This window comes from Drosophila elegans, unplaced genomic scaffold, assembly GCF_018152505.1.
Source record: "Drosophila elegans isolate 14027-0461.03 unplaced genomic scaffold, ASM1815250v1 contig_814, whole genome shotgun sequence".
Taxonomy (NCBI): domain Eukaryota; kingdom Metazoa; phylum Arthropoda; class Insecta; order Diptera; family Drosophilidae; genus Drosophila; species Drosophila elegans.
Genome location: NW_024546167.1, coordinates 20,000,001 through 20,021,977, shown reverse-complemented (window position 1 = coordinate 20,021,977; position 21,977 = coordinate 20,000,001). Strand labels below are relative to the sequence as shown.

At 34.6% G+C, this 21,977-nt stretch overlaps 3 protein-coding genes across 9 annotated transcripts in view; 1 reads left to right on the top strand and 2 right to left on the bottom strand.

Moving 5' to 3' along the window:
* LOC108134747 overlaps window positions 1-8,644 on the bottom strand; it is a 29,196-nt gene extending 20,552 nt beyond the window's left edge. Inside the window, exon 1 of the mRNA XM_017255187.2 lies at window positions 8,356-8,644. The gene's annotated coding sequence lies outside the window, so the exon portion shown is untranslated. The remainder of the gene's footprint in view (window positions 1-8,355) is intronic.
* A 1,985-nt stretch (window positions 8,645-10,629) lies between these two features.
* On the top strand, window positions 10,630-13,978 carry LOC108134675. Its single transcript, XM_017255073.1, has 3 exons — window positions 10,630-11,050; window positions 12,219-12,404; window positions 13,533-13,978. Exons 1-3 carry the CDS (start codon window positions 10,630-10,632, stop codon window positions 13,976-13,978), a joined length of 1,053 nt encoding a protein of 350 aa, XP_017110562.1.
* A 1,041-nt stretch (window positions 13,979-15,019) lies between these two features.
* Window positions 15,020-21,977, bottom strand: part of LOC108134740 (potassium voltage-gated channel protein Shaw) — a 13,072-nt gene continuing 6,114 nt past the window's right edge. The window contains exons 5-8 of one of the 7 annotated variants that reach the window (XR_001773839.2): window positions 21,674-21,977; window positions 20,896-21,024; window positions 19,268-19,564; window positions 17,745-17,834 (exon numbers count right to left, since the gene is read on the bottom strand). The exon at window positions 21,674-21,977 is cut by the window's right edge and continues 300 nt beyond it. Coding sequence is in view for 5 of the 7 variants with exons in the window: in XM_017255164.2 (XP_017110653.1) it covers window positions 17,509-17,852; window positions 20,896-21,024; window positions 21,674-21,977 (777 nt within the window). In the remaining 2 variants the exon portion in view is untranslated. Of the gene's footprint in view, window positions 17,853-18,761; window positions 18,800-19,126; window positions 19,565-20,895; window positions 21,025-21,673 lie in introns of those variants that run through there. The other 6 variants (XR_001773838.2, XM_017255164.2, XM_017255165.2 and 3 more) reach the window with 6 other exon arrangements.

Genomic DNA, 21,977 nt, shown 5'->3' with positions numbered 1-21,977 from the left:
CACTTTTGCACTTGAACGTAAAAAGTAAAAACACCATTTAAAACAAACACATTTTAAAGCTAACCTTTGTAATCCAATTGAAAATCTTATATACAAAAATCCTTATATTGTTTTTAAAAGTAAGAAGAATAATTTGTTTTCATTTAAACAACTCTTAAAAATAAACTTTTTAACTTAAAAAAGTTTTAAATTTATGGTCCCAAATTAACTATTATATTCCACAAAGTGTTTTTTTTTTGTATCTTAAAAAGTGTTTATGGCTTAAAATAAATCAATAAATTTATAAACAAGACCATAAATATTTTATGTTATTAAATTTAGTAAACTTAATAAATCTACACGTTTTTTATGTGGTTTAATGGAGGGTATTTGTTTGAATATAAATTACCTTTTTTATTTATGCAAATTTATAATTCATCATTAAAATCACTATTTCATTGGACAAAATTCAAGATAATTTAGTAAAAAAAAACATTTTTTGTTTTAATTAGTTTTTCTTTTTCCCTGAATATAAATTCTCTATTTGCGGCGAGCTTTTGTTTTTCCAAGTGCTTTGTAGCCCGTCCATATCAGTTAGTTTGTGGAGCTTGGCTGGTAGCTCAGCCCCAGCTAAACTCAACTCAACTTGGCGCTCATCTCATCATCGTCATATGGCACACAAGTGGCAAGCGATGAGTTTTTGGAGGAGTCCCAAAGAAAACCAGGCGGCATGCAAACAACAACAACAACAAAAACAACGACAACAACAGCCGCCACACAAAAGGCGTTTGTGGGTAAAAAGGGGTGGGTGAGGAAGGAGGCTCAGGGGGTGGTGGGTGGTGGTGGGCAGAAGGAGGGGCTTGTGGAACGACCCCATTACGTGCCAAAGCACTAAAAACAAGCCACACGAGGAAGCGTCACCAAGCGTTGGTAACAAGAAGTGGAACAGGGTGTTGGGGACACACACCCAAGGATCCAAAAATAGGAGTAAACTAAAAAAAATTGTTTGGGGATAAATCTATAGACCATTGTTTTCATAACATATCAAATCATTCATAAGGAAATTTGAAAAAAATATCTATTACAATTATTATATCTGTGATCTAACTTTATATAGAATTAACAAATGTCGCAGAAAACCAAAACATTCATAATAATATAACCATCCATTAAATTATAACACAAATATGACCATTAATAACCCTATCTTGACCAAATAAATTTTTAGATAAACACAAGCAATCGTCTTTACAATTGAAAGAACAATTTATTTTATATATATGTGTTAATTTAAATTAGAATTTATGCAAAAATAGTATTTCATTTTTATTACTAATTCATTGTGTTCCAAAGCAATGCTAATATTCTGGAAGCTATTGTTTAGCATGTATCACCAGGAAGAGGGGGTTCCCCTTTACAAGGCTCATAGCGAGAGAGTCTGGTATGTACAAATATGAGGAACGAGCGATGCTCGTAAATTTTGTCATATTTTTTCGCTTTTCTTCTCATCTGCTATAGTATTTTCTTTCTTTTTTGTTTTCTGCACTTAAATTTTTTTTTTGGCTTTTCATTTGGGCTTTTCTGCACGTTGTAGTTGTTGTTTTTGTTCTTGCTGCTGCTGCTGTTTCATCGCACATTTTCATGTTAATGCGACCGAGCTTATTTTTTTATCCTTGTTGTTGTATTTTTATTATTTCCCCAGCCCACTGGTATTTTGTTGTTTTTAGCAGCCCATTAAAAAAAATCCAGCACACGCACAGTTTGACATGCACTTTTAATCGATTGCAAAAAGCTGCAACAACTTTTGCATGAACAACGAAAAATCAGAGAGGAAAAACTCAAACAAAAGGAGCAACGAAAATGTGACTGCAATTTTCTTGGCACACGATTTTCCATATTTATTTTTTCTATTTTGTTCTTCTGTCTGTGTGGGTTCCTGTACGTAAGTGTCTTTTGGGGCCTTTTGCTGATGCCTGCTCGACGATTAAAGTTTACTTTATTTTTGCTGCTTTAATTGAATAATAAATTAAGCGAATGGCACCCAGGCTCAAGGAAAAATAATCAAAGAAATTTTGTTGTAGACAAAGTGAAAAAAGTTTTAATAACACAACGAAGTGGGTTTTACTCTCTGATCGAGAAAGGAATTGGGAAAGTTTTAAATGTTCTTTTAAAAATATTTACCCAATAAAGCAATTGCACGGGTAATTTATTAATTTTATTATACCAAAGATTGGTTAAAATGGCAAAATTTTTTGAAAAATTCAATATGTTGGAATAAGCCTTTGTACTTTTTCTCACATTCAAATGAATAATTTTCAATTACGGGATAAGCCCTTTGTTTTTGCACAAGTACTCGTACTTTTTAGGGAAAACGTTTCAAAGGCTTTTCTCCACACTGAAGTTCCATTTAAGCTCTAACATTAGCAACTTCTTTGCATTTCTTTACATTTGTTTCAGTTTCTTCCCCGTTCTTCACGGCTTTTGTTCCCTTTTCTAAATGTGTAATAGCCATTATTTTATTATTCTACTTTAAAATTATTCTGCTCCTTGAGCAGCAGCAAGAAAAGGAAAAGAAATGAGTTGAGTTGCTTCAAAGAGCAATGAGAAATAATAAACTAATCGGAGGGAAAAGTTGTACATGTTTTTTTTCAGTACTGTGAGGCGGAAAAGAGAAATTTTACAAATATACCCAGCAAAAGAAGCCATCAAAGCAATGCATATTGCATAAACATTCAGCAAGATTACTTTTTGATACGAGTGTCACTCGAATTGATCATAAATTTAGCAACCAATTGGGATTCATCAGTCGAAGACCATTTTCAGTTTATTTGTAATAGATATGCTAATAGTTTTTGCGCATATAAAGAGCTATCATTTATTCAGATATACAAGATTTATTCAATTTAATAAAAGTATTGTTGATGTAAGAACGCCACAAAAAAATTTTGTACTATAAAACTTTGTAATTAACTCATCATTTATCATATTTGTATAAGTCAACTTTAAGCAATTATGATCTTTTTGTTACAATGAAAGCCACGAATTTTTGTAATAAACTGTGATGTTGAGTTCGAGGCAGATATAATTATAATATTGATAGTACAATTAATGTTCCACCAGCTACAATTTGCAGTTTATGGTCAACGATGTGTGGTTGTATGTATAATTTTGGGGGTTTTCCATGAGGAGTTTTGGGGCGGAGCCTGCTTAGAGCTGCACATTTGCCAGATACGAGATAGCTGACAGATACAAAATGCATAAGCTGCTCAAAGTTTAATCGGTTTATGTGACAGCTGAGAGGGATTTCCGGGGGGTGACACTCTACTAAATCACAAAGGATTTGCAAGCCATAAACTGCCATGGCCACAGCGTACAAACTGAAAATAAAACGCAGCATCAAGTGGCTGTCAATGCGTTTTGGGTAGTGCTTAAGATAAGATGCACTTCACAGTCCCAAGCCCGAAACTTTCCTCGGGATTAAGACCCCCAAAATTTTGAAGGGCTAAAACAGAAAACAAAAGCAAAAAGCTCAAAAACGCAGGGCGAAGAAAACGCACCAAGGGACAATTAAGCAAGAACGGGAAAATCATAGGAAATGGAAATGGGAGAAAACCAGGGAAACCCTTGTGCGGTTTGTGCGGCTTGATTAAGAAGTTTTCGGGTTATAAATGATACAAGCCCTAGCAAATTATTCAAACTAATTGGTTTAAACACTGCAGGGAATCCTTTCCTTCCAAGGACTTTAAGGAAAGTTGAAAATTAATACTTGTGGAAAGCCAAAGAATTTTTCACAACTTGTTTTGAAAAGAGCAAATAAAAAAGTTTAAAGAGGCTTAGGCAAAGAGACGGACAAAGGTAGTATCAATTTGCTTTCATGTAATAAATGGTATGACTTAAAAAAAATTATAAAAAATGGAAAAGTCAATATTTCCTTTCTTTATTATTAACATAAATTAACTAGGTAAACAAATCAAACAATTAACTATAAAATCAAAGGACTTTCATTTACAAACTAACAAAATCCTATTTAATTCCCTTGTATTTGCATTTGAACACCCTATTAATATACAGTAAGCAATCACAAACTTTCGAAACTCACTTAATTTCTGCTATCACTTATCCACCAAATTATCCCAAAATATGCAAAAGATCTTTAAGGATTCTACCTCCATCTCGCTTAATTAGCTTTAGGTATTAGTGTTTTATGTATCTATCAATAATGAAACCCTATATTTATGCAGTGTGAAATTGAACGCGTAAAGCGATTTTCTTAAACATCAAAATTAATCATAATCAAGCCGAAAGCGGGAAAATCAAAAGTTATTTCGCTGAAAGCTGAAAAAAGCTGTAGAGTTGTATGGAGAATTTCAGACGGCGTCTTCATTAGCATACACTTAACAATTTAAAACTTTTAAAGTCACTAAATTAGCCGAGAGTCTTATTCAATGTTTCGTGAATTTTCCAGAAATATGCAAATTATCCACACTTTATGCCGATGACTCCCCATTTAATTAAAAACTTTTCCCAGGAAAGGCGACTGGCAAATTGCTTCGAATTGGAAATTGCTGCTAAAAGGTCGGGGCACTCAACTCGATGACTTTCAGTGGGTCTAGAACAATGTTTCAATGTCTCAACACTCAGGTCAATCCCTGGATATTGATACGCTTTTTGGTCCTTTTGTTTTTTTTTTGCGGCAGCCCTTCTGAAAGATAAATCCTAATGTCTATCTAATCAATAAATAATTGCCATGTCCTGTTGATGCAGCCTCACAAAATATCCATTTCAGTGTAATCGAAATCCATAGACAAATCTGAGCTAAGCCAATTGTAAACAAACGGAAAAAGGTTTCTCTACACAACCTATCCTCCTCTATCACCAAAAAAAATAAAATCAAACCCGAAAATATTTGAAACAATTTTGAGGCGAATCAGCAAGACAAAAATGAAATGAAATACTTTCGATTGACATATACGAATTTTGTTGTGATGGAATCTATTGTTTACAGGACACGAAATGAACTTGTTATTCGTGTGGAGGGAAAAACAAAGAGAAAAACAAAAATAATGCATTTGTCTGCGGGCGGGGTGATGTGGAAAATTTTGTGCGCAGTTCAGCAGGAAAATGGAACAGAACAGGACGAGTTCTGTCCTGTCACGACTCCTTCGACACAAATTTAATATTGTAAATGGAAATGGAAAGCTCACACTAAAAAAATACATAACCAGAATCCAAAAGGTTTAGAAAGCTAAGACAATTCTCTAGAATACATAATCATATTTTTTATTTTTAAGCTAACTTAAATGTTGTTTGATTTATTATACATTTTTAGATCCACTGGCCGAATTGTATTATTGATAGACTTTTTTTAAAATCTTCATTAAACAAAAACACACAATTATAGGAAAATTCAAGTATTATTTTTAAATTAAATATAAATTAGATGACTTTACTTGCATTAAAAGTGTTAAAACAATGGTAAAATAAGTACGAAGGGAAAAATGTTAAAAAAAATCTAATGTTCACCTCTTAAATCCTAAATTTCTCAAACACTAGAAGGTATAATCCAAAGCATTGTTTTAAATTGAAGAAATAAGAAAATTACTTATTAAGAGTTAAAAAAAGGTAAAAGTTTTTGCAAACAAAAAATATGAAAACATTTAAAAACCCATTCCCTGAAACACTATTCTTAGCCTCTTTAATCCTAAATTTCTCATAAGCTTGTAAGATTTAATTCAAAGCAAAGTTATTAGATTTAAAGAATAAAAAGAACTTTTAAAATATTATATTTTAAAGTGTAAAGCGAGGGCAAGCGGAAAATTCGCGTGAAGTGTTTTGGCACTTAACCGTTCAATTGATTCTCGACAAACACTTCACCTTTCGCTTGTTTTCGCAGCTGTCGGCTATTGTCAACATTCAGCAACGGAATGCAAAATGCCGAATGCTGAAATCGCAAAATCAAACTATGCAAATGAAGGCCTGAGCTCGTGACCCGCGAATCGCTTTAATCAAAACCGAAAAAGTGGCCTGTCACTAAATGAAATATATGTAAATTTCATAAATGAAGTGAAGTGAAGTGAAGTGAACACACACATCCATAGCGGCATCAATATATCATCAATATTAAAATGCAATTACGGGCTGCCGCCTGCCAGCTGCCTGCTGGGGTAATCACATAAAAAATTAACCAAAGAATTGCGCTAAACGTTTGGGCTCGACCCGCTGGATACCTTGATTTTGCGTCATTCATGGCCGCAATTTTCCCCAGCAGTTTTCACCGCAGTTTTCCCCCAGCGAGCTCGCCTAAACGTATGCCACGGAAAAGTCAAGCAACTCCGACGGGATTTTGCAACGCGGAGTTAAAGTTTTCCACGCCATTTATTCGGTATCAGCGGTTCTAGTTTTAGTTTTTCGCGTAATTGTCAGGTTGTCACTCTCCGTGTTGGATAAACTTCGATGGTAATCCCTTTAGGTATTTCACTGGCAAAGCTGGGAAATCTCTGGCTTTTCAGCGGTTTTTGGCTTTCATTGTTGACCAAAATTGGAAAACTGTGGGCATCTAGCTTGCCATTTTTGATCGAAATATAATACCAACAATTTCCTTTGTTGTTCAAATATTTTTTGCAATTACTAACCATCGAACAAATTGAAACACGTTTTACAGGCACAAAGAAATATTAAAATTGTTCTTCTTTTTTTGCACTTTACTTGATTTAGTTGGTTTCTCATTAAAGAGAGTAGAATTTTTATTTACTATTTTACAAGTGTATTAATACTTAGTGGGTGTATGTAATTTCCAACTTTCGTCCAAGTTTTTTAGTTTTAGTTTTGTATAAATAATACAAGCATCTATGTTTCTTTGAATTTACCCAACCACATTAATAAATAAACAAGTACAAGTGTGCAAAACTTTTTATGCTAAAAGTGAGCAAAATTATGTATGCATTTGACTGTTAAAGTTTGGATTAGTTGAGAAAGAAAGTTAAATTAAAACACCTGCCAGCAACATTTTCATTTTATACTACACAAGAAACAATTCAACAATTCAACTCCTAGAAGATTTATTTCTCTTCTATAACGGGTATAGTCTACAAATATTTGGTTCTTCTATACAATTTTTCTTTCTGCGGAGAATACACAACCCTCAATCCATTCATTATCTCAATCAATATAGGCTAATCCGAGTACGACCTGTTTCACATTTCCGCTTGATCAACCGGTAAACCAGGACCCACCGCAGTTATTCAGATACCCCTTAACTAACCGCATCGAGTTACAATTACCATTGCCAGAAACCATTACAATCGATTCAATATTTGTCAGGGAAATTGTCATTAATACACAACGAGTGTGCAGCAGAAGTGTCCAATTTCCAGCGAAGTGACTCTGATTGCCCGGCTAATAATAAAGATTCAAAAAATAAAAGCTCGGCTCACAGTTAATCTAGTTGGAGACCAGCAGCCAATAGCACTTTACTCTTTTCCCGCTTCGCTATGCCACTCCAACCATTTTTTTACACCCCACGGAACACCTTTTTCATTTAATTCCGCACACGGAAAAAAAATTAAAAATTACACTTATTTTAAATTTGTATATGCATAGTTGTAATCTCTTTTTCAAAGCGCTGCTAACTATTTAAGTCAAACTTCATTAGTTAAAATGGATAACATGTAAATGGTCTTAAAAAAACGATTTTCATTTCATTTTAACGAATTTTAGATGGTTTGTTATATGTTTACTAAAATTGGAGGGCAAAGGGTTTGAATTTTATAGAAAAAAAGGTTGGAATTAAAGGTTAAGGTTTGAATAAAATTAAAATATCAAATCAGTACAGAGTATAAATCTAATAAATCTGTTTATTTCATTGCTTAATATTAAATATCACTGTAACAAACTGAATTGTGGTTCCCTACTATTGCTTTAATTAATTAACAGATACTTTAAATGTATAAATTACCATATCAGTGAACTATTTTAAATTGAAAAGCTACCATGCCATATTGAAGGGCACTTAAACCTAGGGAAGTGTAATGTCCTGCAAACGCTATAATGTATAAATAATCAGTGAACTATATTATATTGAAAACCTGCCAAAGAGATGGACATTTTTGGGTACGTTTTTCTCGGTGCAAACCTCTCACTAGAGCTTATGTATAATGCATGCCATCTCTCGACTCTTGGCTTGTAAACGTAGCCAGGCAACGGCCAACAACTTTGACTGGTCTTAATCGCTGGCTGGCAAAGGAAAACCCGAGGAAAAGCGATATCACGGGTGGGGGAGGGGTCGCGAAAACTGTCAGCGTCATTGCTATTGATGTCCGTCCTCGCACTTGGCTTTTAATATTCAAAATAGGAAAAGTGGCACCCAAAAAAACGAACCTAAAATCGCCGTACGAATAGAAACAACATTGTGCTGGAAAAATGCCGCTGTCGCTGACAGTTGATGCCAGGAATTTATATTTATATTTTCACGGTTGCCTGTTTTCTTGGCTGGTTTTTATTTATTGCTTGTATTGCCTTCTTTCATTTATTTTTTTGACAATTTTTTTTTTTTTTTGATTCACTGGAGGCACAGCGATACACTGGGAAAACGGAGCAGCAGATGCGGACAAAGAAAAGACCGACCGACGCGGTTAGAGAGAAAAGCGGTAGAGACTGGCTCGTCGGGCAGTCGAAATCCAACTGGATCCGCTGCCAAACATTTCAAGAGACCAGACCGGCAGAGTCACCATCACTCCCACCCGCACCATCAGCCCCCCCCTACATTACAACAACACCTTTTCTGGTCTCTTAATTTTTCAAGAGAAATATGACTTTCTTCTGCGGAGCAATAGTCATGCAAAATAGCCAAATAGGTGAGCACTACGCACGAAGAGAGAAAGTTACTCTGAAGAAATTCACCAAAAGAGAAATAGTTGGAGGAACAGGAAGAGGGAGAGAGAGAGAGGGAAAGAAACAGAGAGAGAGCTTTTTCCAGACTCTCCCCCAACCCCTCCTTTTGGAAATGTAAACTGGAAAACTCTGCAAATTGTCGGCAAAAACATATAGTAACCAAGTTCTTCCAGCACAACTACAAAAAGCTCTCAATGATTACAACTTACACTACACTACACTAATAAACAAAAAAAGTGGTAAGTCAAGTTAAATATTTTGGTAATGTGACATTTTTTCAGTTCTTTATTTGTCTATACTCGGAAATGATTTTGATGTCTGAAATATTTAATTAAATTTACACCATAATACACTACAAATATATTGCTTACTGAACAAAGATGGCCCCTTTTTAAGTCAAATATTTTAAAGATTTTTACAAACAGTTTTTTATTTTACAAAATAAAATAAAAGATGACCCATTTTAAATCCAAAATGTTTAATATTTGTAACATTTATACAATTAGTTTTATATTGAAATAATTAAAACATAATCGAACCCATTTTAAACCTTATATTTTTAATATTAATACCAATATTTTTATATTTAATCATTATGATTTTTATTAAATATAATGATTTTTTTATTTTTTTTTTTGGTATATGTTGTTTTAAATTTAAATTCACATATATATTTGTACTGTTCCATTTGTTTATCAGTGTAGCGAGAGATGGCTAGCAAAAAGTGAGAGAGAGAAAGGTGATGGCTAAAAAAATAGTGAGAAAAAGAGAGGGGATATATAGATAGAGCGAGGGGGTGATAATTTGTGAGTTGTAATTGAAATTTCATGGATTATTAGTTCACCCAGACAGAATCTAGAGGGATACCAAAAAAAGAGAACAATTCTGAGCGACTCTTTCACAAAATCATACCCAAACCCGTATTTTAAGTCACCCAAAAGCCAAACCACCTTAAAAACCCCTTGGAACCAACTGTTGATTGAGGCCAGTCCGAAATAGCTTTGGTTTTAGGACGAGGATGGGGGGATTCCCCACGTTTAGGCATTGGAATTTTTGCTCTTTTTCTTTTGGGGATGTTGGCTGGGCCGGCTTAACTCCCACTTTAACCTATTCGTTACCCTAACCCCACCCGAAAAGTCTCTGGTTAATGAAGCGCTTTATTGGACCATCGCCAAGGGCAGAAAAAGAGGTGAGCGGATGGTATGGTATATACATATATGGGTTTATATGGGTCTCTATGCCAGCAAGTGTTGAAGGTCAGGCCCTCAGGGGACCAAAACGTTACTGCTTTTTCGGATTCGGTTTCGGTTTCGGCTTTGTTGAGTGTCCGAGCTGTTATTGCAATAGCAAATTGAGGTAATGAAATCGAAACAAATGCTAAGAGTGGCAGTAAAGTGGTCCGCAAAACGCCAGCCAGAGCTGCATATAAAAAAGACATAGCAAAGCATTTGATAGTCTTCAATATATGCTGTATTTAGGTATTTTTTACTCAGCAGAGCGTCTTCTATCATTTCAAATCAAATCTATTAGAGATTCCATCTATCTTAGCAGAAGCTATCTTTCCAAATAAATTACAATTATTAAGGTTGTCTAATATCAATAGCAATAGCTCGTGTCGGGAGCGCGGAAGTAAAGCATTCTATTTAATTGATAAGCGTTCCAAGGCACATATAAACACAGGCAAGTGAGCCCCAAAATATAGTTGTCTTTTAAAGCTGGTCCCATACGCGTTCACTGTTCTGAAAATAACACAAAATCAAAATGAATTTTTGGGCAGCACTTGTGTACTATCTGTATACTCACGTAGGCGGTTGGAACTTCGACTTCGACTTTACGCCTAAGCCAGACTTGTCAGAATACCAGAAAATTGGCACAAGATATTTTATCATTGAGCGCAATGTGGAGTTAAATTGGACAGATGCTGAACGCGCCTGTCAGGAAAAACGAGGACACTTAGCGTCCATCAAGGACGAGGAAGAAAAGTTCGCCTTCATGTATGTGATTAAGGATTATGAGTTCTACTGGCTAGGCATCAACGATCGAGACAATAAAGGCGAATATATGTCAGTGGCTTCCGGGAAGAAAGCCCCGTACTTAAAATTGAAGAAGTATAATCCCAGCCCTGCTCCAGATAATGAGCGCTGCGTGTGGCTCTTTGATAACGACATGACTGATGGCAGATGTGAATTAAAATCACCTTATATTTGCCAGGCAGATACCGAATTTTAGTTATCAAAAATAAAATCACAAGCAATTTGACTTGTTCACATCACTTAAATATGTATCAAAGATTAATCAAAATACTCGTGGCAATTTATTTAATCAAACATGTTATATATTCCAACCATTAACCTTAGTAAAACATATAAAATATAAAGATAGAAAAAATATAATTAAAAACTATTATTTTTGTTGTCGTTTTAATTTACGTTATCAATGTTTGTAGAACAAAAATCTTAACTCTTATATGGGTAAGTCCATAAGGACACTTGGCATCCATAAACAACAATGTGGAGCTGGTGGTCACCATTTCCAAAGTCGATTATGATGAATAAGGCTATATTTCCGTGGCTTTCGGAAAAGAGACCCTATTTTTAAGTGGGTCAAGGGGGAACCTGATTAAACGAGCGACCAACCGCACTGCGTGGCTCTGTTCTTTGGCAAATTGTTTGACATGAGTTTTAATTGTGTACATGAACATTTTAATAAATAAATAATGAAAGAGTAAAAAATATATATGGCTGTTGAATTAAAAATTGTGTAAGGTTATGATCTACAAGTAAAATCAAGACACCTATTTAAACTAAACTTTTAGTTTTAAATGTGAAAAATAGATAGCATTGTATTAAAACCCATGCTATTATTTCTAAGATAATAAATATTTCAATATTTTGTGTTATATTTCGAATTTGTTTTTGTTGCTGTATTTAGGTATTTTTTACTCAGCAGAGCGTCCTCTATCATTTCAAATCTATCTTAGCAAAAGCTATCTTTCCAAATAAATTACACCTATTAAGGTTATCTAGGTTCAATAGCAAAAGCTCGTGTCGGGAGCGCGGAAGTAAAGCATTCTATTAAATTGAAAAGCGTTCCGAGGTACATATAAACACAGGCAAGTGAGCCCCAAAATTTAGTTGCCTCCTAAAGCTGATTCCATACGCGTTTACTGTTTCGAAAACAATACAAATTTAAAATGATTGTTTGGGCAGCACTTGTGTACTATCTGTATACTCACCTACGCGATTGGAACTTCGACTGCGACTTTACGCCTAAGCCAGACTTGTCAGAATACCAGAAAATTGGCACAAGATATTTTATCATTGAGCACAATGTGAAGTTAAATTGGACAGATGCTGAACGCGCCTGTCAGGAAAAACGAGGACACTTAGCGTCCATCAAGGACGTGGAAGAAGAGTTCGCTCTCATGTATATGGTTGAGGAGTATAAGTTCTACTGGCTAGGCATCAACGATCGAGACAATAAAGGCGAATATATGTCAGTGGCTTCCGGGAAGAAAGCCCCGTACTTAAAATGGAGTAAGTATAATCTCAACCCTGCTGATGACATTAACCGCTGCGTGCGTCTCTTTGGTCACTTCATGATTGATAGCAGATGTAAAGAAAAATCATCTTATATTTGCCAGGCAGATACCGAATTTTAGTTATCAAAAATAAAATCACAAGCAATTTGACTTGTTCTGATCAGTTAAATATATATCAAAGATTAATTAAAATACACTTGGCAATTTAATTAATCAAAAATGTTATACATTGCAACCATTAACTTTAGTAGAAAATATAAACATCAAATTGTAAGCCTCCAATAGATAGAAAAAATATAATTAAAAAGTATTATTTTTGTTGTCGTTTTTATTTACGTTATCAATGTTTGTAGAACAAAAATCTTAAGTCTTATATGGGTAAGCCCATAAGGACACTTGGCATCCATAAAAAACAAAGTGGAGCTGGTGGCCACCATTTCCAAAGTCGATTATGATGAATAAGGCTATATTTCCGTGGCTTCCGGAAAAGAGCCCCATTTTTAAAGTGGGACAAGGGGGAACCTGATTAAACGAGCGACCAACCGCACTGCGTGGCTCTGTTCTTTGGCAAAATGTTTGACATGAGTTGTAATTGTGTGTTTTAATAAATAAATAATGAAACAGTAATAAATGTATATGGCTCTTGAATTAAAAATTGTACAAGGTTATGATCTACAAGTAAGATCAAGACACCTATTTAAACTAAACTTTTAGTTTTAAATGTGAGTAAATAGATAGCATTGTAATAAAACCCATGCTATTATTTCTAAGATCAATATAAATGCTTCAATATTTTGTGATATATTTTGAATTTGTTTTTGTTGCTGTATTTAGGTATTTTTTACTCAACTTCTATCATTCAAATCAAATCTTTTAACGAGTCCAACTATCTTAGCAGAAGGTTTCTTACAAATAAAGTACAATTATTAAGGTTATCTAGGATCAATAGCAATAGCTCGTGTCGGGAGCGCGGAAGTAAAGCATTCTATTTAATTGATAAGCGTTCCAAGGTACATATAATCACAGGCAAGTGAGCCCCAAAATTTAGTTGTCTTTTAAAGTTGGTCCCATACGCGTTCACTGTTCTGAAAATAACACAAAATCAAAATGTATTTTTGGGCAGCACTTGTGTACTATCTGTATATTCACGTTGGCGATTGGAGCTTCGACTTTACGCCTAAGCCAGACTTGTCAGAATACCAGAAAATTGGCAAAAGATATTTTATCATTGAGCACAATGTGGAGTTAAGTTGGTCAGATGCTGAACGCGCCTGTCAGGAAAAACGAGGACACTTAGCGTCCATCAAGGACGAGGAAGAAGGGTTCGCCTTCATGTATGTGGTTGAGGATTATAAGTTCTACTGGCTAGGCATCAATGATCGAGACAATAAAGGCGAATATATGTCCGTGGCTTCCGGGAAGAAAGCCCCGTACATAAATTGGCATGAGTATAATCCCAGCCCTGAAGAAGACAATGAGCGCTGCGTGACTCTCTATAGTAACTACATGTTTGATAGGAGATGTGAAGTAAAATCACCTTATATTTGCCAGGCAGATACCGAATTTTAGTTGTCAAAAAAAAAATAAATAAATAACAATATATACATCAAAGGAGAATTCAATTACTCTTGGCAACCTAAGTAATTTTTTATTTTGGCTATCGATGTTTGTAGAACAAAAATAGGAACTTTTATGTGGGTAAGTCCATAAGGACACTTGGCATCCATAAAAAACATAGAGGAGCTGGTGGCCATCATTTCCAAAGTCGCTTATGATGAATGAAGACGACTATATATCAGTGGCTTCCGGCAAAAGAGCCCCTTTTTTAAAGGGGGTCAAGGGGGAACCTGATTAAACGAGCGACCAACCGCACTGCGTGGCTCTGTTCTTTGGCAAAATGTTTGACATGAGTTGTGTTTGTGTACAAGAACATTTTATGTGCCAGGCAGATAACGAGTTTTGGAAATTTAATCTGAACAGCAATCCTTTTGTTTTAAATTTAATCAAATAAATATTGGCAGACAGATGAAATAATAAACAATATATGTTCCCTGCTAAAAAAGTTATTGGTATAAATACATATTAAATAATGCTCTTGATGAAAAGAAATTTAACCATTATTTTTATACATAAAGAAACAGTAAAAAATATATATTGCTGTTGAGTTCAAATTTTCTTATTTCTTATTTCAGGTTTTATTAATTTTGTTAAATACCATGCATGTTAATTTGCTTGATTTAATATTAAAATAGTCAAATTAATGTGGTAAAATGTATATTTTAAGTGGGTTCTTTTTTTAACACATATTTAAGTTTAACATGATTTATATCAAAAAATAAATTATTCAGATAGTGAAAAACTCAAACAAATTTAAATATATATGCATTAGCAATATTTTTTTTGCCAGTCTGAGGGTCTTACATATTTCTTAAGACTACAGTGAACTTTGCTTAGTTCCACAACAACCCGATTAAAATTCTTGAATTTCATTTTTGGTGTTCAATAGATTTCTTTATTGCATTTCTTTACCTTTTTAAATTCATATATATAAGTATATATATATATATATTTGTTCAATTATATATATAAATGTATTTATTTAGTTAAATTTTCTTTTTTCATGAATTATTGAGAGAACAATTTGTTTTGTTTAGTTCAAATAGTATACAATTTGCTTAACTATACAGTTACAAAACGGTTTCAAAATCATAGCGAGAAAAAGAAAACGATATAAACAATTGTTTATATCCATTTCCTATAGCTTGCAATTATTTAATATTAATTTAGTTATTATTAATGCTTTGTTCATTGTAAAAACTTAACAAATGTTTTGAAACTTCGTTTATTTGTTGCCCATCTTCGATCTTATTGTTGCTTAAGTTTTGCCTCCTATTATTTTGCTTGTTTTTGTTCCTTTGTTTGTTCTTAATAATTATCATGTTTATTCTTACAAATATGTAGGCAAAATGCTTGCTGAGAGATATATATATGTATGTATATTCAAAATGTACAAGAGAATTAGCTAATGACTTTCGCAAGTGAAATCAAAGGAAAATCGGGGAAAACAATTTGCAAACCTGTTTGTTTTTTGAACCACGCGAACACCAGTGAGTTTTGTTTTTTTGTTTTGTTTTTTGGGGTTAACCCCTCAGCAATTTGTAAACTTTTTCAACAAATTCAAGTTAACTGAACGGAACTGTAAGGAATTCCCTGCCGCTTCTGAATTCTTTGTTTGTTTTGAATTTACTCGTGGGAGGGTATAGAAGTAATTTGCATATTAACTGGTTGAAATTGAAATTTTGGTTAAAGTTACTCGTTCTGTTGATATGTGGGGCAACTTTTCAGGTTGGCATAAATTCTTTTCCAGCTTACCGAGTAATCCCAGCATGTAAGTGAGTGATGAGCGAAATGTGCCAACAGTTGGGAAATTTCGTTTGTTTTTCTTGGGCTTCAAGTTTCACCCGGAAAACTTTTGCGTCTTTCGTTGGGCAAAAATCAGCACCTTTCGTATTTTTAGTTTGGAAAAAAGTTAAAGTCAACACGTGCGCCTGGCTTGAATGAATTTTAAACAGTATATAGTATGTACTTTATCTTTGGTTCCTGTTTAGTTAAGCTTCTCTAATCGAGTTTGATTTGGAGTCTCCTCTTTAATTTTGTTTACAAATATATCGAAATAAAGCTTTCAAACCGAACTGCCCCACGAGAATTGGGGCAGACGAGTCTTTTTACACAACGCATAAGGAACTGGCAAACCGAGTTAAAAAAGCTTCTAGGTTTTATATACACTCCTCGACGATTTTCAATATCTATGGCTTATGTAAAAAATGGATCGTTATTAAGCTTGCATTCGGTAAAAACACTTGGTATGGTTAAAAACGTTGCTTTTCTCTGTCTTGGTTAGCTCTCGATGGTAAAATGTTGTCGTCAAGCAATTGGATTATCTATATTTAGCTAAGGTTACGTTTAGGTTCGATATTGATAGGTATGTCGTGATATGGTGAACAAAAGTAGCGAGTCTATTTATTTCAATCGATCCGAGATGGATGGATCGTTGTTATAATATAATAAAGTAATTAATATAATATATAAATAATATAGCTGTAGTTTCTGAACTTATGTACTTTTCAGAATGGTTTATTGCTGGATCTTTGTCTTCTCATCTCTGATTTGACATCAATGTATATGTTTAAGTGTTTACAAATAATAAACTAATTTATAATACAAGTCAGCTTTTTAGTTAACTATTAAATCTTACTCTTCTGACAATCAAATAATAGTTCTAACAATAAATAGCATCACAATTGAAATTTTGATATTTGTGAATATATGATATTCATTTTGTTATTATGAGTATTTAGGTTTTGTAAAACAGTTAAGTGATATGATCGAAACAAGGACGATCTATGATCAATGATAAGTGATTCCATTGCCAACTCTGAAACACTTCTTCCTCGTCCTTAGCGAATACGTATGCGAAGGCTATGATATTCGAATGGATATTGCTTATTGGGGGGGATATGGGAAACATGTGTGTACACTCAGAAAAAAAATCAAAGTGACCTAAGAAGTATCAAAACTAACCACATTTTAGGAATAATGACCTAGAAAGTATCAGAATGGACTAGACTTTGGAAAACATATACTAAGAAGGCGCTAAAAACATACAGCTGCGGTCAAAATAATAGTTGTGTAGTACTAAAGTAGTCAAAATAGTAGTAGTAAATTTCTCAAAAACAAACCTTTTCTTTTAATATATCGGAATGCTTAAAAGCAAAAAAACAAAATGAAATTTAAAATACCTTTTTAAAGGATAATGAAAGCTTCATCCTTTAAAATCACTTTGGAAGATTTCACAGTAAATGATTCTATAATAGTTTATAAAAACTAGCCATAAATCGTCGATTATCTGCATTTTGAGTATGAATAAAAATGTTTTCAATTTTAGCCAATTTCAGGTTAGTTTAACACTTTTTAGGTCATTATTCCCTAACAAAAGTAGATAATTTCAATACACTTAAGGTCATTTTGGTTTTTGGGTATATTCTGGGTGTAGATATCAGGTGGCTTGAGTCTCTTGGCTGCCTTCCCATATTTTTGTTTTAGAGAAATGCCTTCTTGCTGGTTTCCTGGGCCGCATTTGTGGTTGTGGTGGTGGAGATGCCCGAATCCTTGCCCACACTCGCTGTGGTTGAGACGGCAATGCTGGGCACCACCACATTGGCCGGTGGTGTTGATATGGCTGGTGGTGGGGCACCAGCAGCAGTTGTAGATGTTGCCAACCCACCAGAACTGGGTGGCGGTGGGGGCGTGGCTGCCAGGGGCGTGGGTATGCGGGGCTGAAACGAGGGTTTGCCCATCGCCAGGGCAGGATTCAGATCCAGCATTGTCCTGGGGCTCATGGCCACAATACTAGCGCCCAGCGGACCTGCGAAAAGTTGAGCAACTTTTTTGTTTTAACCCCGCCACAGAAAGGATTATCAGTTTTGGGATAGGAAGTAGTGGTGGTTGGGGTGGAGTTACAATAGCCGGAAACAATAGATAGTTATAGTAGTGGGGAAGTAGTCCAGGTAGAATAAGAGAAAAACAGAGAAAGAAAGAGAGAGAGAGAAATAAATATTATTTTTATTAAGTTGGTTAGTTCAAGCTGGAGATTCCAAATTCGGTAAACTTCGAATTTTATAATGGCAGGTGGGAGATACATAAGTTCTTAGTCAAAATTGCTGATTGGATAATTACTGGGTGCACTTGGTTACTACGATATACGATTTGTTTTTTTTTTTGGGGGGGAGGGTAGGTGTAACACGAACACAAAGACAAACAACACACACATCGACAACTTCTAGACTATGACAACTAATCACACTCTAAGACTGGGGGTCAAAGTTCAGGTCACATGCAGCATGCTATATTAGATACATTATTTGGTAAAGATTTCCACTTGGACTTCAGGCAGAGGGGCTAAAAGTGGTGGGAATGGGGGGAGTTTTTGTTGTAGAATCAAATGCTGGGAAATCGGATTTGTGAAGGTGGCTCTAGAGCTCTAGAGATTCTGATTGCTACGAACTAGTTTCGAAGTTTTTCAACTATTTGACACTTTTTAAGTTTGGGGGTAAGAGCAAGAAAGTTGGAGGTTGATAGGGGTAGATAATAAGAGGGTTTCTTAACCAACACACACCCGCCCAGCAGAGTCCGAGTTTTGGTTAGCTGATAGCTGATAGCATGATAGATGAACGATATACATTTTGTATATATAACTGAGGTTTCGTTTTTGATTTCGTTTTTCTTTTCGATTTTGTTGCTGAGTTTTTTCTTGTTTTTTTTTTTGTGTCTTGAGCGGGCTTAACAAATTACAAAATATCTTTCTGTCTTAGTCGAAACTGAAGGCCATATCTGAAATACAAGAGTTCAAGATAATACAACGTTTTTTCCATGTATTTTAATCAATTTATGTTATAGCTAAGGGTATCTCTGATTCGGGGCAACTGAGACTAAAAAAAAATAACCACAAATTTACACACGCACACACAGAGAAGAGAGAAGATACGATATATATATGGTATACACTATCTTATACACTTTGTAACGAAGAAACGAACGAGCCAGAACTGAAGAACAACACGTACACGATATATATGTAATATATAATATTATATATGTATAAAGATAGGTGGAGAAATATATAGAGAGAGAGAGAGAGGAAAACACGTAGAAAATTACATATTGTAGTTATATATACGATTATATAGCAGGTTGTAGTGGTAACAGTAGACAGCAGTAGCAGATGTCGCCGTAATTATAGTAATCATATGCATATCTATGGCTAAATGGCATCCAGAATTGTGCTTCGATCCAACGTACCACGATCCGTTTTATCCGATATATATATATATATCCAATTATGATTTTTATCCAGTCCTTTTCCTTCGTTTACTCATAGATCAGTTTGCCAAATTCTTATATGGAAAAGATCATCTCTCATTGCAAGTTTTAGCTTGGAAGTTAATGGTATATGGGGGTTTATTGGTTCTTCAGCTGGTTCTGTTGTTGTTGTTGTTGTTTCGTGGTTCATGTTGTTGTTGTTGTTGTGTTCTATGACTTAGAGCAGCCTGCTCTTTTTGCCATCACGCGGTTTGCCAATCATTGTTGTATATTCATCTATTTACACAAGATTTTTGGGGTTTGGATTGGATGGTTTATCAATAAAATTAAATTAAATATTAAATAAGTAAACGCAAGTACTTGGAGCAAAAAGATATCAACATGAAAAATTAAATATTAAAATGGGTACATATTATATATATATATATATAGAGTCTCGTATCTGGGTGTCATAATCATTGAAGAAAGGGTATATATAAATTGGTACGATACATATTCTTGTATTTTGCTGACTCAATGGAGAAAAAGTAAATCCTATACTGATTGTGGGGCGATGACTTTGAATATACAGGAATGTCTTCGATGGATGGAGAAAATTAGTAAAGCTCTGCTTATTATATAATGTGGTAATGACTTGAATTTTTATAGAAATTGATTGGAATAAGAAATAGAGAAATACTTATAACCTTTTTAAGCTTTTCGTTCGGTTAATGTGTTAATTTGATTCCTAGATTTTTTTTGGAGCTACTAGAACTAAGTTTTGGTGAACACTTACTCTATTTATTATTAAATAGTACATTGTGTAATCTTTAAAAACTTAAGTACTCAGTTTATTATATTTAATAAATTTTTTTTGAAGCAAACAAATTTATTGGTTCTGTAAGTTTCTTTAAAAGGTTAATGTATTTTTCCATTTTCATTTCAATCGCTCTTCAATTTAAACTTCAGAATCCACCATTGTATAACCTTTTGAATGAGTTGCGTGAAATGAAAGCTTAGCTCGAATAAATGAACAAAATCGAATATGAATAAAGAAGCCTAAAAAATGCATGGTAATTACATAGGGTACATATATACACGTACACGACGAATGACATGTTATATAATGGATATAGTATAGCCGAAAAGGAGAAGCGCACCCAAGATTCAGGACTCGTTTTTGGGTCATAGATTCGTATTCGTATTTCTTGGCAACATTTACCATTTGCCTTAGTATATATAATAATATCAATTACTATCAATATTCATTTGGAAAAAGAGGAGAAACTGCGAGACGGCACAAGGGATAACGAGTATTTATTACTGGGTTGTGTTTTTGCAAAGTTAATCCATTGAACTCGATTACTTTTGTACTTTTGAGGGTGCAGCTGTGCGAGCTTTTCAAAGACAGGTTAAGAACTTGGTTTTAGCTGGTTTACTCGTTTTTTTTTTTTTTTACTTTTAGTGGTATATTTGGTTTATTTTGGCAGTGCCTTTCTGAAGCGCAGCTCGGTTATAATTGGTTTGCTTATAGTTTTTTTGGTGGCATTTAGCTTGATGCTTGCATTTTGCTTGGATTGTGGGAATCGGTGTGGTGTCAATCGATCGAGGACACACAATGGACTCACCTGACTTGGGGCTGACCAGGTCCTTGGTTTTATTGTTCATGCGACGTGGTCCAGTTCCGCCGGATCCCATGGGACCGGAATGGGGACCCGAGCCCGGGGTGCCACAGCCACTCACACCGCCAGGGGCACCTGGAAAATAAAGATTTTTAAATATTAAATTAAATCTATAAATAAAATATAGTGTTTTAGTTAATAAAGTTAACATAATTTCAATTATTTCCTTTATAATTATTTAAAATTACCATCTCTGTTTACTTTACAATACTTTGTGAGGCAAGTTTATGGACATTTGAAAAGATTTATTTTAAAATTATAATTGGCGCAGGGCTGGGTAAAATCAAATAAGTACAGCAACGAAAACAATTCCGAAATATAATAAGTGTTATTTGAAAATAATCTACAGAAGGTATTAAAGTATAAATTTTAAATTATTACTTAACCCCTATAGTTTTTAGTTTCATTTCTATACCGAACAGTCTGAGGCTGCATTCTTGTCCTTTATTTTCAAGCCACGCAAATTTTATTTTGATACTGTTGTGGTTTTAATTTAATACTCATCTCTTCGAGGCATTTTTCATACACAATAGTTCAAAATGCATGTAACAACAGTTCAACATTTTTTAAATTGCAACTTTTCAATACCTCAGATATAGGCCAAAATATTTAAAATATTTAATTAAATAAATTTTTATATAAGCTTTTCACAATATTTGCTCAGATCTAATAATATATATATTTTTATTTTTTTTATCGTTTTTAACTAAAGAGTAGGACCCACCTGGCAGACGTGGCTGTCGCGGCTGCTCGACGGGAAGCACTCGTCTCCGCTTCTTTGGCAGTTTGGCCCTGGCCTGCGTGTGCGAGTAGTACATGGCGAAGTTGCTGACGATGACGGGCACTGGCAGTGCGATGGTTAGTACGCCGGCGAGGGCGCAGAGGGCGCCCACGAACATACCGATGTAGGTTTTGGGGGCCATGTCGCCGTAGCCCACCGTGGTCATGGTGACCAGGGCCCACCACAGGCCCAATGGTATACTGTTGAAGTCGTTGTGCGGGTTCGGCTGGATCCGTTCTGCGTAGTA

Coding starts and splice junctions, on each gene's coding strand:
- LOC108134675 (XM_017255073.1), top strand. CDS start 10,630: ATGAATTTTTGGGCAGCACTTGTGTACTATCTGTATACTCACGTAGGC. Junction 11,051..12,218: donor CGACATGACTGATGGCAGAT/GTGAATTAAAAT, acceptor TAAATTGGACAG/ATGCTGAACGCGCCTGTCAG. Junction 12,405..13,532: donor AGCCCCGTACTTAAAATGGA/GTAAGTATAATC, acceptor ATTTTTGGGCAG/CACTTGTGTACTATCTGTAT.